This window comes from Stegostoma tigrinum, chromosome 5, assembly GCF_030684315.1.
Source record: "Stegostoma tigrinum isolate sSteTig4 chromosome 5, sSteTig4.hap1, whole genome shotgun sequence".
Lineage (NCBI taxonomy): Eukaryota > Metazoa > Chordata > Chondrichthyes > Orectolobiformes > Stegostomatidae > Stegostoma > Stegostoma tigrinum.
This window is the reverse complement of record NC_081358.1, coordinates 52,959,580-52,978,903: the sequence shown is the minus strand read 5'-3', so window position 1 is coordinate 52,978,903 and position 19,324 is coordinate 52,959,580. Positions and strand designations below refer to the sequence as shown.

The 19,324-nt window shown below is 42.9% G+C and overlaps 1 protein-coding gene across 6 annotated transcripts in view; it reads right to left on the bottom strand.

The window, feature by feature from the left end:
* LOC125451551 (E3 ubiquitin-protein ligase RNF19A) overlaps nt 1-19,324 on the bottom strand; it is a 266,550-nt gene that overhangs the window by 222,660 nt on the left and 24,566 nt on the right. For all 6 annotated transcript variants that reach the window (XM_048528760.2, XM_048528762.2, XM_048528759.2 and 3 more), the window contains 2 exons: nt 9,428-9,538; nt 953-1,043 (listed from right to left, as the gene is read on the bottom strand). In XM_048528760.2, the coding sequence (XP_048384717.1) occupies nt 953-1,043; nt 9,428-9,538 (202 nt within the window). The remainder of the gene's footprint in view (nt 1-952; nt 1,044-9,427; nt 9,539-19,324) is intronic.

The window sequence follows — 19,324 nt, the reverse complement described above, 5'->3', positions numbered from 1 at the left end:
ATAAAACTGATTGAAATGGCTTACAAGCCAGAGGGCAATTAAGAGCCACTCACATTACTGTGCATCTAGTATTACAGTTAGACCAGGCAAGGGCAACAGATTTCTCTCCCGAAAGGACATTCATGAAGCAAATACATTATGACAATCTGTTAAATTTCACAGATACCAGTACTGATATAAGCTTTTTGCTCTAGATTTAATTAATATAAAAATTAAATTTCCTTACTGCTATGGGCTTGAACTCATGTCTTCAGAGCAACCGTGCAGGCCTAGAGATAACCACTAAGTGCTGTTGCCTTTTTGCTTGCATTAGTTGCAATTATAGAGTGCAGTACAATTATAAAGTCAGAGAGATTTAAGAGAAGCTGAAGTAAACCAAATAGGCACATTTGTTCAGGTTTTAGTAAGCATGGATCCTTAAAATGATGTGGTATAAAATATATTCTTGCTGCTGCTATTGCATCGTGAAAGATTGAATAATTTCAAAGTTTTCTATTAATCTGAGTTTAAGAGATAAGAGAACTAGAAAAACACAAAGATGGCATATTTGCTGGGCAATACATTAGTGAGTTGAGAAACAATATACATTAATTTCATTTGAAGAGGAGACAATTATAACCATAAAGTAGGTAAGAACAGATTGGTGGGAGACAGCTTTCACACAATTGGACTACACCCAAGAAAGAGCACTGTGATTTTGCAGTTGTTATCTCAGTCTACAGACATTTCCAATTCTACAATGCGTATTTCTTACAGTAATTCAGTGAAAAAAAATTGCAGCCTTACGGTAAATCAATGATCAGCTGTGAAAGATGTAATATGTGCATTTATATAGGACTTTACCAACTCAAACATCTAAAAAATACAAGGCAAAATGTATTCATGAAGATAATGCTTCTCCCACAAAGGATGCCATGAGCACCTTGAAGAATTAAACTAGTTTGGACCTTACCAGAGTATCCTTGATTAGGAAGCTCACAGACGAGGTAGAGGGCAAAGTGTTCCAGAAACTGCCGGGCCAATTCAAGCTTATGGGCAACAATCTTTTAAAAAAAAATTAATTAGCAATTAGGTTAGTATGAGGCATCAGCTGTAGAAATAAGAGACATCTGATTATCAGGAATTTACAAGTTTTAGTCTATTAACCAAAGGGGAAAAAAGACTAAAAGACTTCGGTTTGTGAACAATCCTTTCCGATCAGCAGCAGTGACAGCCAAAACTATTTTCTCTGTTCAACACAGTTTTCTCATTATGTTTTCTCTTCTTGGACCACCATCTCTCTTTGGAGGATGTTATTTTTTCAATGTTCCCAACTGTCAAGAACCCACTACCAACTCACAAAAAGAGTGAGTGTGAACAAGAAGTGTCATGGAGCTGTCCAAATTTGGGAGAACAAGATTTAGCAGTACAACTACCCAAAAAAAATAGGATTTTCTGGCCATGAGCCAGGTTGTGCAATATCTCACTCACTGTATTTAATTACTTTGTTTTACAGACATTAAAATATTATCCTTTACTTGTTGGCACTGATATTATAGCAGCAGGAGAAGAGAGTTGAAAGTTAAGTTTGCCACCTTCCATCCTTAGAAGCTCAGAAATTTTCCTTTAAATTAAGGAAAACTTTTTTGCTATCCGAAAAACAAAGAATGATTGCATGGCACTTCACAAAAGAAACCAGGGTGCAAAAACTGAACCTATCAGAAAAAAAAAGTGGTGTGTTCAGGGACATAACCCACTGCTTCCAAGTGACAAAGACTGCAACATGGGGTGCAAACACAGACCTCAAATATTCCAGTCGAGGAAAATCTGGTCCCTGCCTTACAAAAGCAAACACAGACATCAAAAGTTGTTAAAAGTAAATCATTCAACTGCACACAAAAGTAACTTGACAAAACTTAAGAATAGAATTTCTAGACTCATATGATTCTGAGAGTTTCTCCAAGGAGTGACTGACTCATGCAGATCAGAATGCAGCTTGCAACAGGAATATTGCAATTAATGCAATGACCAATTTTCAAGTGAAATAGTTAATGCTGCAACACAAATTCGTGCATGGGCCATGCAAAAGTTGAACCTTTTTATGTTACTAAATGCAAAAACATTTAAAAAGGGTTCACATGCATAGACAAATTGCCTCCAAACTCCAAAAAGAATTAGAGTGTATGCTATTAACTAAACATTTCCAGTCCAGGTAGCCATCTGATGACCCCTGTTGGGAGCATAGGCATAGATCTCAGTTAAGTTTAGGATTGAGTTCCTCTGTAATGCTTTCCATGATAGCCAGTCAACAATCATCAAGGATCACAAATGAAGAATGGACACTTTCAAGCAGAGTGAAAGGACATCAAGTTAGAAACCAGAATCCAGCCTAAAATTCACCCCACCCAGCCACCCCCAACACGACACACGTTGTTTTAGAGAGAGGACCAAGTGCCCTTCATTAGTTTAGAAAACTGCCCATTTCCTTTTGTCTATTAGGTGTTTAGGAGGAATAGACCATTCAACCGTTTGAGCCTATCCTGTCATTCAATAAGGTCATGGCTGACACCAATCTAACTCAGCCTTGAATATATTCAGTAGTCTCTGCTACTTTCTGGGGATGAGAATCTGCAGTGTCACAAACTTCCGAAAGAAAAAAAAATTCTCATTTCAGTTTTGAAAGGCAGACACTCCATTTTTAAACTATGTCCCTTAGTTTTATTCTCATCCATAGGAAGGTATAACTTCATGGTATCCACCCAATCAGTCCCTTCAGGATCTGATGTATTTCAGTAAGATCACCTCCTCTTCTTCTGAATTTCAACAGGTGTAGACCCAGAGATAGTAGGTGCTGCAGATGCTGGAGATCTGAGATAACAAGGTGTAGAGCTGAATGAACACAGCAGGCCAAGCAGCATCAGAGGAGCAGGAAAGCTGATGTTTCAGGCTAGGCCCCTCAGAAATGGGAGGGGAAGGGGATGGGGATTCTGAAATAAATAGGGAGAGGGGGAGGCAGAAAGAAGAAGGATAAAAGGCAGGGGTAGAGCCAGTAAAGGGGAGTGTAGATGGGGAGGTAGGGAGGGGATAGGTCAATCCAGTGAGATGGACAAATCAAGGGGGCAGGATGAGGCTATTAGGTAAGAGATGGGGGGGGGGGGGGCTTGAGGTGGGAGGAAGGACAGGCTGGGCTGGTTTTGGGATGCGGTTGGGGGAGGGGAGATTTTGAAGCTTGTGAAGTCCACATTGATACCATTGGGCTGCAGGGTTCCCAAGCAGAATATGAGGTGCTGTTCCGGTAACCTTCGGGTGCACTCGGTTCGCAACAAACAACTGCACCTTCCAGTCTCAAACCATTTCAACTTCCCCTCCCATTCCTTAGACGACGTGTCGATCCTGGGCCTCCTGCAATGCCACAGCAATGTCACCCAAGGTGGCAGAGACAGCACCTCATATTCTGTTTGATACCATTGGGCTGCAGGATTCCCAATGTGGGCTTCACAAGCTTCAAAATCTCCCCTCCCACTACTGCATCCCAAAACTAACCCAGTTTGTCCCCACCTCAAGCCCCACCACCATCTCCTACCTATTAGCCTCATCCCGCCCCCTTGACCTGTCCGTCCTCCCTGGACTGACCTATCCCCTCCTTAACTTCTCACCCTTACTGGCTCCACCCCCACCTCTTTGACCTGTCTGTCTCCTCTCCACCTATCTTCTCCCTGCCTCCCCCTCTCCCTATTTATTTCAGAACCCTCTTCCCCTCCCCCATTTCTGAAGAAGGGTCTAGGCCCAAAACATCAGCTTTCCTGCTCCTCTGATGCTGCTTGGCCTGCTGTGTTCGTCTAGCCCTACACCTTGTTATCTCAGTTACAAACCCAAACGATTTGATTTTTCATCGTAGGATAAGCCCTCCATCCCAGTCAAGTAAACTTTGTCTGAACTGCTTACAAATATACAGATTAGGAACTATTAAATTTTGGACAACATGGTTGTGGTAATAACTCCACTTCTCTGCATAACCCGATACTATTCAAGTCTCTTGTTAGCCAAGAATCAATTAAAATCACTCCATCTGTCTACCTACCTCTGCATTAAGAAAGTTCAACAACCATCCCTCCCACACTTTGCGAACAGTGTTTCACCAAATTCCAAGCCTGCAGAGATTAAAAAAAACTCATCTATCTTAAATGGAGACTCCTTATCTTTAAAAGTGATAAAAGTTTCCATTTTTAGGCCAGATATTTTTTCAGGGAGTCTCATGGCAGATATCTCATCCTGATTCAGTGACATTTCTGATGGTACCTTCAGCTCCTCACATTATTGTACAGACAGCCTCTTGTCATCATTCTCTGGCAGATCACCAGAGGAGACCAAGGCACCAAACACAAAATACTTAAAAACACTCATAATGGTCTAGGTCAATGCTGTCTCCATAGTCAGATGGAACATACTGTATGACAGGGAACGATCTTATGTGTACCACATGGACAATATCACCACTTTCGCTATCTCTCACTCACCTGAATGGTTCATAAACCTCACCAATGCTCATTTGCTACCAACCTGACTACTGCCTGCAGCATAATAAAATGTGAGGCTGGATGAACACAGCAGGCCAAGCAGCATCTCAGGAGCACAAAAGCTGACGTTTCGGGCCTAGACCCTTCATCAGAGAGGAGGATAGGGAGAGGAAACTGGAATAAATAGGGAGAGAGGGGGAGGCGGACCGAAGATGGAGAGTAAAGAAGATAGGTGGAGAGAGTATAGGTGGGGAGGTAGGGAGGGGATAGGTCAGTCCAGGGAAGACGGACAGGTCAAGGAGGTGGGATGAGTTTAGTAGGTAGATGGGGGTGCGGCTTGGGGTGGGAGGAAGGGATGGATGAGAGGAAGAACCGATTAGGGAGGCAGAGACAGGTTGGACTGGTTTTGGGATGCAGTGGGTGGGGAAGAGCTGGGCTGGTTGTGTGGTGCAGTGGGGGGAGGGGACGAACTGGGCTGGTTTAGGGATGCAGTAGGGGAAGGGGAGATTTTGAAACTGGTGAAGTCCACATTGATACCATATGGCTGCAGGGTTCCCAGGCGGAATATGAGTTGCTGTTCCTGCAACCTTCGGGTGGCATCATTGTGGCAGTGCAGGAGGCCCATGATGGACATGTCATCTAGAGAATGGGAGGGGGAGTGGAAATGGTTTGCGACTGGGAGGTGCAGTTGTTTGTTGCGAACTGAGCAGAGGTGTTCTGCAAAGCGGTCCCCAAGCCTCCGCTTGGTTTCCCCAATGTAGAGGAAGCTGCACCGGGTACAGTGGATGCAGTGGGACATCACCTGGGCCATCTCCAGCACATCCCTCACCTTCCTGGACCTCTCAGTCTCCATCTCAGGCAACCAGCTTGTAACTGATGTCCATTTCAAGCCCACCGACTCCCACAGCTACCTAGAATACACCTCCTCCCACCCACCCTCCTGCAAAAATTCCATCCCCTATTCCCAATTCCTCCGCCTCCGCTGCATCTGCTCCCACGATAAGACATTCCACTCCCGCACATCCCAGATGTCCAAGTTCTTTAAGGACCGCAACTTTCCCCCCACAGTGATCAAGAACGCCCTTGACCGCGTCTCCACTGCACCCACTGTACCCGGTGCGGCTTCCTCTACATTGGGGAAACCAAGCGGAGGCTTGGGGACCGCTTTGCAGAACACCTCCGCTCAGTTCGCAACAAACAACTGCACCTCCCAGTCGCAAACCATTTCCACTCCCCCTCCCATTCTCTAGATGACATGTCCATCATGGGCCTCCTGCACTGCCACAATGATGCCACCCGAAGGTTGCAGGAACAGCAACTCATATTCCGCCTGGGAACCCTGCAGCCATATGGTATCAATGTGGACTTCACCAGTTTCAAAATCTCCCCTTCCCCTACTGCATCCCTAAACCAGCCCAGTTCGTCCCCTCCCCCCACTGCAACACACAACCAGCCCAGCTCTTCCCCCCCCCACCCACTGCATCCCAAAACCAGTCCAACCTGTCTCTGCCTCCCTAACCGGTTCTTCCTCTCACCCATCCCTTTTCCCACCCCAAGCCGCACCCCCATCTACCTACTAACCTCATCCCACCTCCTTGACCTGTCCATCTTCCCTGGACTGACCTATCCCCTCCCTACCTCCCCACCTATACTCTCTCCATCTATCTTCTTTACTCTCCATCTTCGGTCCGCCTTCCCCTCTCTCCCTATTTATTCCAGTTCCCTCTCCCCATCCCCCTCTCTGAAGAAGGGTCTAGGCCCGAAACGTCAGCTTTTGTGCTCCTGAGATGCTGCTTGGCCTGCTGTGTTCATCCAGCCTCACATTTTATTATCTAGGAATTCTCCAGCATCTGCAGTTCCCATTATCTCTATCTACTGCCTGCAGCATCTCCACTCAATCGCTCTCATTCTCCACAACTACTAATGCCTTCTACCCTCTGGTTAATATGCTACACCATTCACAGGGGCTGGTAGCCTCTAAATAATTGCAAAGTAACTGAGCACTAAGAAATGAAGCCAAGAGCCTTAAGATGCACCCTGAGTAAATGCATGAGATGGCTATCTCTGCCTGTGTGCAAAGTGATCTGGCAGGAGCATTCACATTGAAAGATATCCCAGAGTTCTACAGTGAAGTTTAAGGACTGAAGTGGATTCTGTGTTGGTCCTGGGCTAGCCAGGATAATGAGAGGCACTGGTGGTTTACCAAAACAACTTTAGTGGACGGAGGGTGAAGGTGGTGGTTGTACATGGAGCACATGCTGGCAAAGGGCCACCTATTAACAAGATTTCAGGTTTATGCTTTAAAGGAGAAAATTGTAACTTTTTTTTGAGAGTCAGATTTTTCTTCCCCCCCAATCTCACCATGTTTTCCCAAATTTCTCACCATTGTTTACACCATAGAAGGTTTGGAAAAATTCCAGGTGTCCTCAAGTGCTAGTCTCAGTCAGAGGGGAAAACATTGTTTCAGCATCCACCTGGTCAAGACCCAACAGGATCTTGTGTTTCAACAAGATCCCTTCAGATCCAACTTTTTCTTAAATGGTTCCCTCATGTCAGGAACCAGCCAAATAAATCTCCTCTGAACTGCTTTAAATGCGATTATTTCCTTTCTAACATCAAAGGAGACTAAAGCTCTGTAGTGTACACCAATTGTGGTCTCACCAGCATCCTATGCAACTGTTGCAAAATACACCTAATTTTATATTCCCTTTTCCTTGCAATAAGCAAACAAAAAATACATTTGCTTTCCTAATTGCTATATCTGCAAATAAAAATTTGTGAATCAATTACCAGAACACCTATATCCCTCCAATATTGCAAGGTTCTATAATCTGTCACCACATAAATAATATATTGTTTTTTCATCCTACTTTCCATGGAGGACAAAGTTAACATCTTTCCACAATATACTCCATCTTTGGCCAGTCAATGAAATCAAAATCCATTTTCAGATTCCTAGGCTCTCTTCATAACTTATCTTCCTACCTACATTTGTGCCATCAGCAGATTTAGCAACCTTAGCTCAGCCCCACCACAGGAGTCATTAATATTGATTGTAAATAAGTACCAGCACTGATCCCAGAGGCACACCGCTTGAAAATGACCCACTTATGCCTATTAACGTAACAGCTGACCAATCCCTTATCCATTCCAATATGTTAACCAATACACCACGAGCTCGTGTTTTTTTATAGTCGCCTTTAATGTGATTTATTCTTTTTCATAGCATGTAGGCATTGTCGGCTAGGCCAGCATTTGATGTCCATCCTTAATTGCCTGTGAACTAAGCAGTTTGTAAAGCCATTGCAGGGGGCAGCTATGGGTCAACTGCATTACCGTGAATCATATAATCCCTACCACCCTCCAAAGACCCTCCCAACCACAGCCACCTCCTACCCTATCCCTGTAATTCTGCATTTCCCATGGCTAACTCTCTTAGCCTGCACATCCCTAGATATCATGGACCATTTAACATGGCCAATCCATCTAACCTGCACACCTTTGGACTATGAAGGGAAACCGGAGCACCCAGAGGAAACCCAAGCAGACACAGGGAGAATCTGCAAACTCCAGACAGTTTTCGGACAATGGAATTGAACCCAGATCCCTGGCACCGTGAGGCAGCAGTGCTAACCACCAAGCCACCGTGCTTCCCAGGTCACTGGCAGGCTAGACGACGTACAGCACACCTCCTTCCCTGAAAGGATGTTAGTTACAATATAATCGATTTAAATGAATTCCACCAGAATTTTAACCCATGCCGCCAGAGCATTGGCCTAGGCCCTTGGTTTACTAATTCACTTATGCTACTATGGTGCCACTGAAATCCCACTACCCATCTGGTCTCCCACTTCCCAACTGTACTGTGCCACCTCAGTAACAAAGATCAGAACTGGAGTTTGTTAGACCAATAAAGACAGGAGCTTGACAGAAATTATCTGATGCATAGGACACCTGTTCCCCCACAGCTCCAAAATGAAACAATCATTTTGCTCATTCACATTACATTAAAGTCTACTGGGGCAGCCTGACTGGAAAAGCTAAGCCATTAACAAATATTCTTTGGCATTTGACGAAGAAGCCAAGATTCTTTTTCTGAGGTAAGTTATTTCAACAGGCATGAATATCACTCCCCTCTCCTCCTCCGTGACCGGGCACAAGCAAGACAATTTCCCCAGAGCTGCTGGCTGTGCCTATCCACGAGACTCCAGGGCCAACTGAAACACCCCAATTTCTGTCATTGCACAGGTCAGCTACGTCCAATCTGCATGGCACAGCTCCGTTTCCTTACACAGCGCCTTGACCTACATTTTTGCTTCTCCACAAGGAGTTAAACATGCCTTTTTAAAGAATTCTTCACTTAAATAATTGCACTGTTGATACATTTTGTAATTCAGTTGAAAATCACTTTGTTCTGGTAGAGGATGAAACTCTCCTCACATATAAAAACTACTTGGAATTATTCCAAGTATTATAACTTGCAAGGCTACCAACCAAGAACTTAAAACTTAGACTAAATGATAGCTTATCTTCAGCAGGAACAGACGTGATGGAATGAACGGCCACCTACTGGGTTGTATATATTTTATGCAAATGTTCCATAAACAACAGCGACCAGAAAATGTGCTTCACTAATGCCGGTTGTGTATTATTAGCCAGGACTTTGAGGATTAACATCATCTGCTCTTCCCTACTGTCGGAGTCAAAAGGTCTTATACATCATTGTGATAGAGCAGGCAGGAACTCCATTCAACTTTGTCTTAAATGGTCATACTCCCTTGATAAGGACAAGAGACTAAGGGTATCTGATGTGCAATATAAAATAGAGTCATGAAACTATGTCAGGCAATTGTTTGACCTCTCCAGTTAAAGCAATATACACTGCTTTGACAGTGTGTTGGGGGCTAATGGAGATCAATGAGAAAAATTACCTCCAACATCTGTTCAGCTGAGTGAGTTGTATGGGTGTCAATTAAAAGCTTTTTCCCATCTGCCAGAAGAATCTCCAAGAGAATTGCTCGTGCATGAATCTTAAAGGTTTCCTGCAGCAAAAGAAAAATAATGAAAAGAAACAGCAATGGAGGTGCAGGAAATGATTTCCACAATTATTATAACTGACTATTATATATTTCCATCTGTATTATGTTGAAAGTATAGGAAGCAGGAAGAGCACTAGAATGTTTTATTCCACTTTGATTCGGTGAAAAAGAATTATTACTTATTGTAGTAAATAAATTACAAGCCTTCACATTTGACATCTGCTAAAGATAAATACAGCAGTATTGATTTAATGGGTTGTATGGTTGGATTTTTCTCTTGGCTGTCTACACATTGCTCAAATCACATGTTAAAAAGAGAATCAATAGCCAAATATAACATGAAGAACAACTGCGCATGAATTTCAAACAAACACTCAAAATCTTCAGTTATTGTTCAGCTAATCAAAATCAACTTGTAACATTAGGGATTTCTTTTAGGGGGCTCCTGGTGCACTGGTGGTATCCCTACCTTTGAGCCAGGAGGACCAGGTTCAAGTCCCACCTGTTCCAAACATGTGTAATAACATCTTTGAACAGGTTGATTGAAAAATAGATTTTTTGTTTTAAAAATTGACTTTTAGCCCTCGAAATTAGGTTAAGCTTTATACAGGCAAAAAGCACAGAAACAAACAAACAAGTCTGTCCAGATTATGTCAGGGCTTCTGTTCTACTTGAGGCCGCAACAGCAATGGCATTGTGGGGAGTGTTGCAGCGGCTGGGGTCTTAAGAGGTGCCGGCTAGAGGTCCAGTGTTTGGAAGCAGCTGTGGACTTGAACCTAACATGTTGGTGAGGGCAGTCCCCCAGTATCTGTGGGATCGAGAGCAGGAAGCATGAGAGTTCCCGGAGAGTGGGCCAAAGTGGGGGAGACCAAGCCCTTGCAGGGAGTGCACATAAGACTGTTGAACTTTTACCTTTATTTTTCCACTCAATACTAAGAAGGACTGTAATGTTAACTTTCAATTTTATTAAGAACAATAGTAATGCTTTCCTTTCAACTTTGTTTCTCTACATGAGTACTTGCACCTAAGTTTTATACAGAGATACCTCCGTGCTTAAGATGTTGCTGTGTGGGGCAATGTTGTACACTTGTCACTGTACTCCTGTACTTGAGTACATGTGACAATAAAGCTTAAAATCAAATAAAAATCAAATCCTATCTTTCCTCATCAAAATCCATCATTGTAACCCTATTCCTTTCTCCCTCAAAAGCTTACAGATTTCCCCTAAATGCATTTATACTATACATTTCAACTTGTCCAAAAAAATGTGCAGGTTGGGTGGACTGGCCATGGAAAATGCAGAGTCACAGATAAGGTTTAGGGGTGTGCCATGTAATCTGCCTTCATAACTTAATACTCTAAGTCTGGGTATCACTCTGGGGAATATGTGCTGCACCCCCTTTGAGAAAAATATAACCAAAATTCATTTGATGTGGCTTGCCTTTAACAAATCCATGCTGGCTTATCTGTTTAACTTGTTTGCCTAAATGCTCAACAATTCCATTCCTAATAACAAATTTCACTAACTTTCCACCAACAGGCATTCCTCCAAGTCTAATATTATTTCCTCATTTTCTAAAAAAAAGTTCTTAAATTGAGCAGAGACAGTGTCCCCAAAAATTCAAAAAACTGGCTATTTTGAAAGAAAATCCATCTACCAATCTCCTTATGAAGTCCTACAATCTTACTGGACTTGTTGACTGGTTGTCTTGATATGGTATCTAAGCACATCAGTCTCCCAGCTATTTTAGACATCACAACTCTGGCAAGACGACCAATTTTTCATTGCAACTCAAAATGTACTTCTTATCTTTGTTACTGGTTTAACTGACTAGCATCACTGTGCAGTTTTTCAACTTCATTCTTATCAACTTCTATGTGATCTGTTACCAATTTTAGATCTGTTGGCCTCAACCTCCGATGCTGTCCTTTTTATTTTTCTTTTGTTTATTCTTGAAACATGGAAAAAATTGGAGCAGGATAAGGCCAATTGGCGTGTTAAACCTGCTCCACCTTTCAACATGATCATGGCTGATCTTCTATCTCATTGTCATGCTCCAGTCCTTTCCCCATAACCCTTGATGCCTTTAACCTCTTGAAATTTATTTCTCTCAAATATATTCATTGACTTTTCCTCCACTATGGTGAAAAAATCCACAGGATCATTTCCCTGTAAGTAGAGAAGTTGTTCCTCATCTCAGTCTGAAATGGCCGACTGTGTATCTTAAAACCATGACCCTTGTTCTTGACCTTCTAGACAGGAAGGGCACCTTCTGCATCCATCTCTGACTAAATTTTTTGTGTTACAATGGAGGTCCATTCTCATTCTTTTAAAACCAATGAACACAAGCCCAATCCACCCAACTTCTCATCTGATAATCCTGCCATCCTAGAAATCAGTCTGATCGACCTTTGCAGCAGTTCCTCTACGGTAATTATACCTTTTCTTAGGTAAGGAGACCAAAGATTGCATATAATACTTTTTGGGTGGTCTCATCAAGACCCTGCACATCTGCAATAAGACTTGTTCCTCTAACCAGACCCTCTAGTAACAAAGGCCAACTTGCCTATGACAGTTAGTTCCTATGATATGTTCCTTAATGGGAATTACAGTGGAAAGGAAGTAGCAAATATTCAAAAAGCACATGGCAGAATTGCAATCAGAGATAATGGGAACTGCAGATGCTGGAGAATCCAAGATATACAAAAAGCGTGGGGCTCGATGAACACAGCAGGCCAAGCAGCATCTTAGGAGCACAAAAGCTGATGTTTCGGGCCTAGACCCTTCATCAGAAAAAGCAGATGATGGGTCTAGACCCGAAACGTCAGCTTTTGCGCTCCTAAGCAGCAGGCCAAGCAGCTTCATTGATCCAGCCCCACACTGTCTTATACTGGCAGAATTGCAACAATTGTTCGTTCCTGTCTGGCGCACAAGTAAAACAGGAAAGGTGGCGAAGCCATGACTTACAAGGGAAATTAGAGATAGTATTAGATCCAAAAGAAAAGGTATACAAATTGGACAGAAAGCAACATACCTGAGGAATGGTAGCAGTTTACAATTGAGCAGAGGAGGATAAAGGGATTGAATAATAAATGGAAAATAGAGTATGAGAGTAAGATTGCAAGATTGCAGGGAACACACAAACTGACAGCACAAATTTCTATAGGTTTGTGAAGAGAACAAGATTGGTGAAGACAGATACAGATCCTTTCAGTCAGAAACAGGGTAATTTATAATTGGGAACAAAGAAATGGCTACTAACTAAATACATACTTTGGCTCAGAGTACACGAGGACACAAATAACACACCAGAAATATTGGGGAACACAGGATTTAGTGAGTGGGAGGAATTGAAGGAAGTCAGCATTAGTAGGTAAATGGTGTTGAGGAAATTGATGGGATTGAAGGCTGATAAATACTCAAGGCCCGATAATCTACATCCCAGAGTACTTAAGGAAGCAGCTCTAGAAGTAGTGGGTTCGTTGGTGGTCACCTTCTAAGAATCTCTTGGCTGGAACATTTCTACAGTTTGAAGGGTAGTCAGTGACTCTTCTATTTAAGGGGAAAAACAGAGAGAAAAATTGGAAATTATAGATCAGAGAGTCTGACTTCAGTAGTGGGAAAATGGTGGAGTCTATAATAAAAGATATAATAGCTGAGCACTTGGAAACCAGTGACCAGGATCATACAGAGATAGCATGGATTTATGAAAGGGAAATGAAACTTGACAAATCTACTGGACTTCTTTGAAGATGTAACTCATGGATTTGATGAAGTGCGGCAGTGGATAGGGTTTATTTAGACTTTCAGAAGGCTTTTGACATGGTTCCACACAAGAGATTAGCACGCAAAATTAGAACATGGAATTGGGGATCGTATATTGAGATAGATAATGAATTGGTTGGCTGACAGCAAACAAAGAATAGGAATAAACAGGTCTTTTTCTGAATAGCAGTCAGTGACTAGTGGGGTACCACAAGGATCAGTGCTGGGACTCCCAACTATTTACAATATATATTAAATGATTTACATGAGGGAACTAAATGAATTATCTCCAAACTTTCAGATGATACAAAGCTGGGTGGGAGGATGATTGTGAAGATGATGCAGTGATGTTTCAGTGTAGTGTAATTTGGAGTAGCAGAATGAGTAACGAATGTATTTCAAATGTGGTGCAATGTGGATAAACAAGGAGGTTATCAACTTTGAGAGCAAAAGCTAAAAAAAGGCAGATTATTATCTGAATGTCTATTAGTTGAGGTGTGGGGAGGGGGTGATGTGCAATGAGACTTGCATCTCCTTGTACACCAGTAACTGAAGGTAAGCAAGCAGGTGAGGCAGGCAGTAAAGGCAGCAAATGACACACGGGCCTTCATAGTGACGGGGTTTGAGTACAGCAGCAGTGAGGCATTGCTGCAATTTTACCAGATCTTTGTGAGACCACACCTGGAGTATTGCTTGCAGTTTTGGTCTCCTTCTCAGAGAAAGGATGTTCTTGCTATAGATGGAGTACAGCGAATGGCAGGATTAACGTCTGAGATGTTGAATCGGTTAGGATTATGTTTGCTGAAGTTCAGAAGAATGAGCAATCTCCTTGAAACCTGTGAAATTCTAACAGGTCTAGAGGTGGGTGCAGGAAGGATGTTCTCAGGTGATGGGTATTTCAGAACCAGGGGCCACAGGTTATGGATACAGAAAATTTCTTCACCCAGGCACAGTGGTAAACCTGTGAAATTCATTGTCGCAAAAAACAGTTGAGCAGTCATTGTATGATTTCAAGGAGGAATTGAATATAGCACTTGGGGCTAAACGGATCAAAAAGGTATGTGGGAAAATTGGGAACAAGTTATGGAGTTAGACACTCAGCAATGATAATACATGAAGAATAGCAGAATGGCCTAGTTCTCCTTCTATTTTCTGTTTCTGTGTTTCTATGTAATTACCATTTGTCTTCCTAAATGCTTTATCTACTTGTTTGCTTGCTTTCAGTGAACAGTTTAGAAGGATATCTGGGTCCCTTTGTATATCAATATTTTTCAATCACCATATAAAAATAACAACACTCTGCGACTCCATGTTTCCTGCCGAATTAGACAACTTTACATTAGCCCTTATTATACTGCATCTGCAGTGTATTTACCCAACTTGTCTAAATCACCAGGAAACCTCTTTACCCTGATAATAAAATGTGAGGCTGGATGAACACAGCAGGCCAAGCAGCATCTCAGCTGCTTGGCCTGCTGTGTTCATCCAGCCTCACATTTTATTATCTTGGAATTCTCCAGCATCTGCAGTTCCCATTATCTCTGAACCTCTTTATCCTCTCTACTTGACTCACAATCCTACATAGTTCTGTGCAGTCAGCAAACTTGAAATGTTACATTTGGATTTTCATTGCTGGCAGGGTCAACATTGACTGTTAGTCTCGACTCCCACGAGAAAAATAGTGGTTAGCCACATTCTTGAACCCCTGCAGTCAATGCTCCTCACCCAAGTCTCTTTTCTCCTAAACGATTTATTGCCTTCTTTGAAAAGGTGTTTCTCGTCCAATGTTAGTATGCTACAACTCTACTCACTAATGTCCATATAGATTCTAAGAATTAAAAGGTGGTAACAATTATACAAGTACTCCTTAATAAATACAAAATCCCTCTCTATCCATTTTACATGGAAGTCATGTCTAGATTCCAAAATTACTTGGTGTGTGTTTGCAATATCTAGAAATATTAACTTATATTGTTGCCATTATACTAACCAAGTTGTTTGGTTAGTGAATGCATAGGCAAAGGCAAAGCTAAGCAACAAAATTACAGGTTGAACTCACAGGTGAAATCATTCAGGGCAGCAAAGCATTAAAAACTGTTCCTCAACTAAGTAAGGATCACCAGGCCCAAACATTAACTCTGATTTCTCTTCACAGTTGCGCCAGACCTGCTGAGCTTTTCCAGCAACTTCTGTTTTTAAAAAGGTTCTGAGTAGATATGTAGCTCGGGTTGTGGATATCTACGGTTGGCTCGTTCACCAGGCTGGTTCATTAGTTCACGTGTTTCATTACCTACTGGGTAACATTATCAGTGCAGCCTCCGATGAAGTGTTGTATTTTCCCACCTGGTATTTAAACTCTACGTTGGAATTGGTTACCTCATTTCCAGTTTTTCTTCACAGTGGTGTATATATAGGGTCTAATTCTGTGTGTTTATTGATGGCCTTCTTGGTGGAGAACCAAGCCTTTAGAAATTCCCATGCTTGTCTGTTTAGCTTTTCCCAAGATCCTGACGTTATCCCAATCAAACCGCTGGTTCTCCTTGTCTGTGTGTATGGAGACGAGTGCATATTGGTCTTTTCTTTTTGTTGCTAGTTGGTGTTCATATACTCTTGTAGCCAGTTTCCTTCCCATCTGTCCAACGTAATATTTGTGCAGTCTTTGCGTGGGATCTTGTATGTCACATTGGTTCATAGTGGGTAGGGGGTCTTTAGTTCAACTTATCAGTTGGCATAGGGTTGACGTAGGTTTGTGCGCCACTCTGATGCCCAATAGACGTAAGAGTCTTGTGGTTAGTTCAGATATGTTCTTGTTGACAAGTGTGTCAGGGCGTATCTGTAACTTCCTGTTGTTGTTTGTGATAGGCATAGTCAGAGCCAGCTGTTTGGGGATTTGTTGCCCTTAAAATACTTGGTAGAGGTATTCTTCTTTGTTTTAGTGTGGCTCCAGGTTGTTGCAGTGTATTGTCGCTTGTTTAAACAGTATTTCTGTGCAACTCCGTTAGACAGTGTTGGGGTGGTTGCTGTTGAAATTCAGGACATGATCCACGTGTGTGGCCTTTCTGTATATCTTTGTCAGAAATTCCCCGTTGGCCCTGTGTTCTCACGTCATCCAGGAATGGGAGCTGTTCATTCTTTTCATCTTCCTTGGCAAATTTGATGCTGGTAAGAGAGTGTTTTTGATAAGGTGGTGTCTCCCCTCTCGTTTAGTCCATTGGATGAAGAAGAAAATGTTATCCATGTATTGGATCCACGGTTTAGGTTGGATCTGTGGAATGGCTATGCTTTCAAGTCTCTGCATCACCACTTCTGCTATTAGTCCGGAGATAGGTGACCCCATAGGTGTCCTGTTGATTTGTTCATAGGTTTGGCCATTAGAGGTAAGGTGGGCAGGCCAAACAGAGACAAGCATGGGAATTTCTAGAGACTTGGTTGTCTACCAAAAAGGCCATCAATAAACATGAAGAATTAGACCCTATACATACACGCCACTGCGAAGAAAAGCCAGAAATGAAGTAACTAATTCCAACGGACCCCAGGCTTTAAATAACAGGTGGGAAAACACAACAGCGCTTCATTGGAGGCTGCACTGATGACATTACCCAGCAGGATAATCAAATGTCCGTGAACTAACAAACCAGCTCGGTGAGCCAACCAACCACAACTTCTGAGATAACCAAGTGTGAAGTTGGATGAACACAGCAGGCCAAGCAGCATCTTAGGAGCACAAAAGCTGACGTTTCAGGCCTAGACCCTTCATCAGAAAAGGGGTATGGGGAGAGGGTTCTGAAATAAATAGGGAGGGGGGGGGTGCCCAAAGATGGATAGAGAAGAAAATAGGTGGAGAGGAGACAGACAAGTTAAAGAGGTGGGGATGGAGCCTGTAGAGGTGGAGTATAGGTGGGGAGGTAGGGAGGGGATGTGGGGAGGTAGGGAGGGGATATGTCAGTCCGGGGAGGACAGCAGGTCAAGGGGGCAGGATGAGGGTAGTAGGTAAGAAATGGAGGTGCGGCTTGAGGTGGAAGGAGGGGGATAGGTGAGAGGAAGAACAGGTTAGGGAGGTGGGGACGAACTGGGCTGGTTTTGGGATGCAGTGGGGGGAGGGGAGATTTTGAAGCTGGTGAAGTCCACATTGATGCCATTGGGCTGCAGGGTTCCCAAGCAAAGTAGGAGTTGCTGTTTCTGCAACCTTCGGGTGGCATCGTTGTGGCACTGCAGGAGGCCCATGATGGATATGTTGTCTGAGGAATGGGAGTTGAAATGGTTCGCGACTGGGATGTGCATTGTTCCTGACTAATTTTGGGAAAGGCAGAAAAGTAAGGAAAACAACTTCCCATTGCTGATCAGTTTTCAGGCTATTAATTATGAAATGTCCATGCCTCAGAAGTATCCATTTGAATCTATAATAAAGGAGGGGCTCATCTGAAAGTAATTATTGCGAAACAAAGGCCATACACATTACCGATACTGCGTGAAAGTATTCTAAAGTCTACAAACCAGAAAGGAGTAAACAATCAATTATTTGTGAGTTTCAAACCAGTCCCCATTGACATTAAGCGGTGACTTAACTAGTTGTTACTGTGTAAATGTTGTAAGTCTTACTGCTAAAATAGAATGCAAATCTTTAATACTTAATGTATGCCATATGATTTCATATATCATAGCAATTTAAAATTGTGGGTGCACAAAAATGAATCAGATAATTAGAATGCACAGCCTCCACATGATACAGCACAGTGATATTCAATGAGAAACCCAAACAAAACACTCAACACATAGCCTAGTCCTGCCGGTCAAATGATTCATCACATTGGGAATGTATGAGGCATCGTCACATTATACAGGCTTTTGTGTTAGATTCTCACAAGAGAATCTATCTCCATAGTTTGTTTTTTTGCTTGTGGAGCACCCTAAACCCCATATGAAATTCAGTCCCTTAAAAATTTCTTCTTCGTACAGCATCAAGATAAGCCGCATGATCCTATCTTCTCTGCGCTAGGATGACCAATGCGGGGTGGGGGGGGGGGAAAACAATTGTTAGGTGCATCAAGTAATTAAAATCATGTTGAGCTGGTGTTAACCCCGAGTGGCTTGAAGTGATCTTTCCAGTTGAGACTTGGCATTGAGAGATCAGGTGAAATGGAGAATCACAGAAAAATTAAGATGCAGAAGGCATTCAGCCCATTGTGCCTGTCCTGCCTCTTATTGCCAATCTCCTATCTTTTCACAATATCCCTGCAAACCATTTTTTCGAAATAATCATCTAATGCTCTCTTGAATGCCTCAGATCAACCTGCCTCCACCAGGAACTGCATTCCATGCCCTAACTACTCTGAAAAAAAAAGTCTGTTGCACAATCTTAAATCTACACCCCCTTGTTCTTATTTACTTTACAAGTGGAACAGCTTCAGCCAAGTAGCATCTCAGGAGCACAAAAGCTGACATTTCGGGCCTAGACCCTTCATGAGAAGAGGGGGATGGGGAGAGGGTTCTGAAATAAGTGTGGGGGGGGGGGGGGGGGGGTGCGGACCGAAGATGGGTAGAGGAGAAGATAGGTGGAGAGGACAGTATAGGTGGGGAGGGGATAGGTCAGTCCGGGGAGGACAGACAGGTCAAGGAGGTGGGATGAGGTTGGTAGGTGGGAAAATGGTGGTGCGGCTTGAGGTGGGAGGAGGACATTAAACGGTGAGAGGAAGAACAGGTTAGGGAGGTGGGGACGAGCTGGGCTGGTTTTGGGATGCAGTGGGGGAGGGGGAGATTAGGAACACACTTTGTTATCTTGGATTTTCCAGCATCTGCAGTTCCCATTATCTCAGCTTCAGCCAATCTACTCTAATCGAGCCCATTCATGATTTTGAAAACCTTACATTAGATCTCCACCTCAACTCTCTTCTCTCCACAGAAAATGGTCTCGACATATTCATTCTATCCTCATAACTGAAGTTTCTCACTTCTGGATCAGTTCTTGTAAACTTCTTCTACATTCTCCCCAAAACATTCACATCTCTCCTATCTTGGGGCACTAA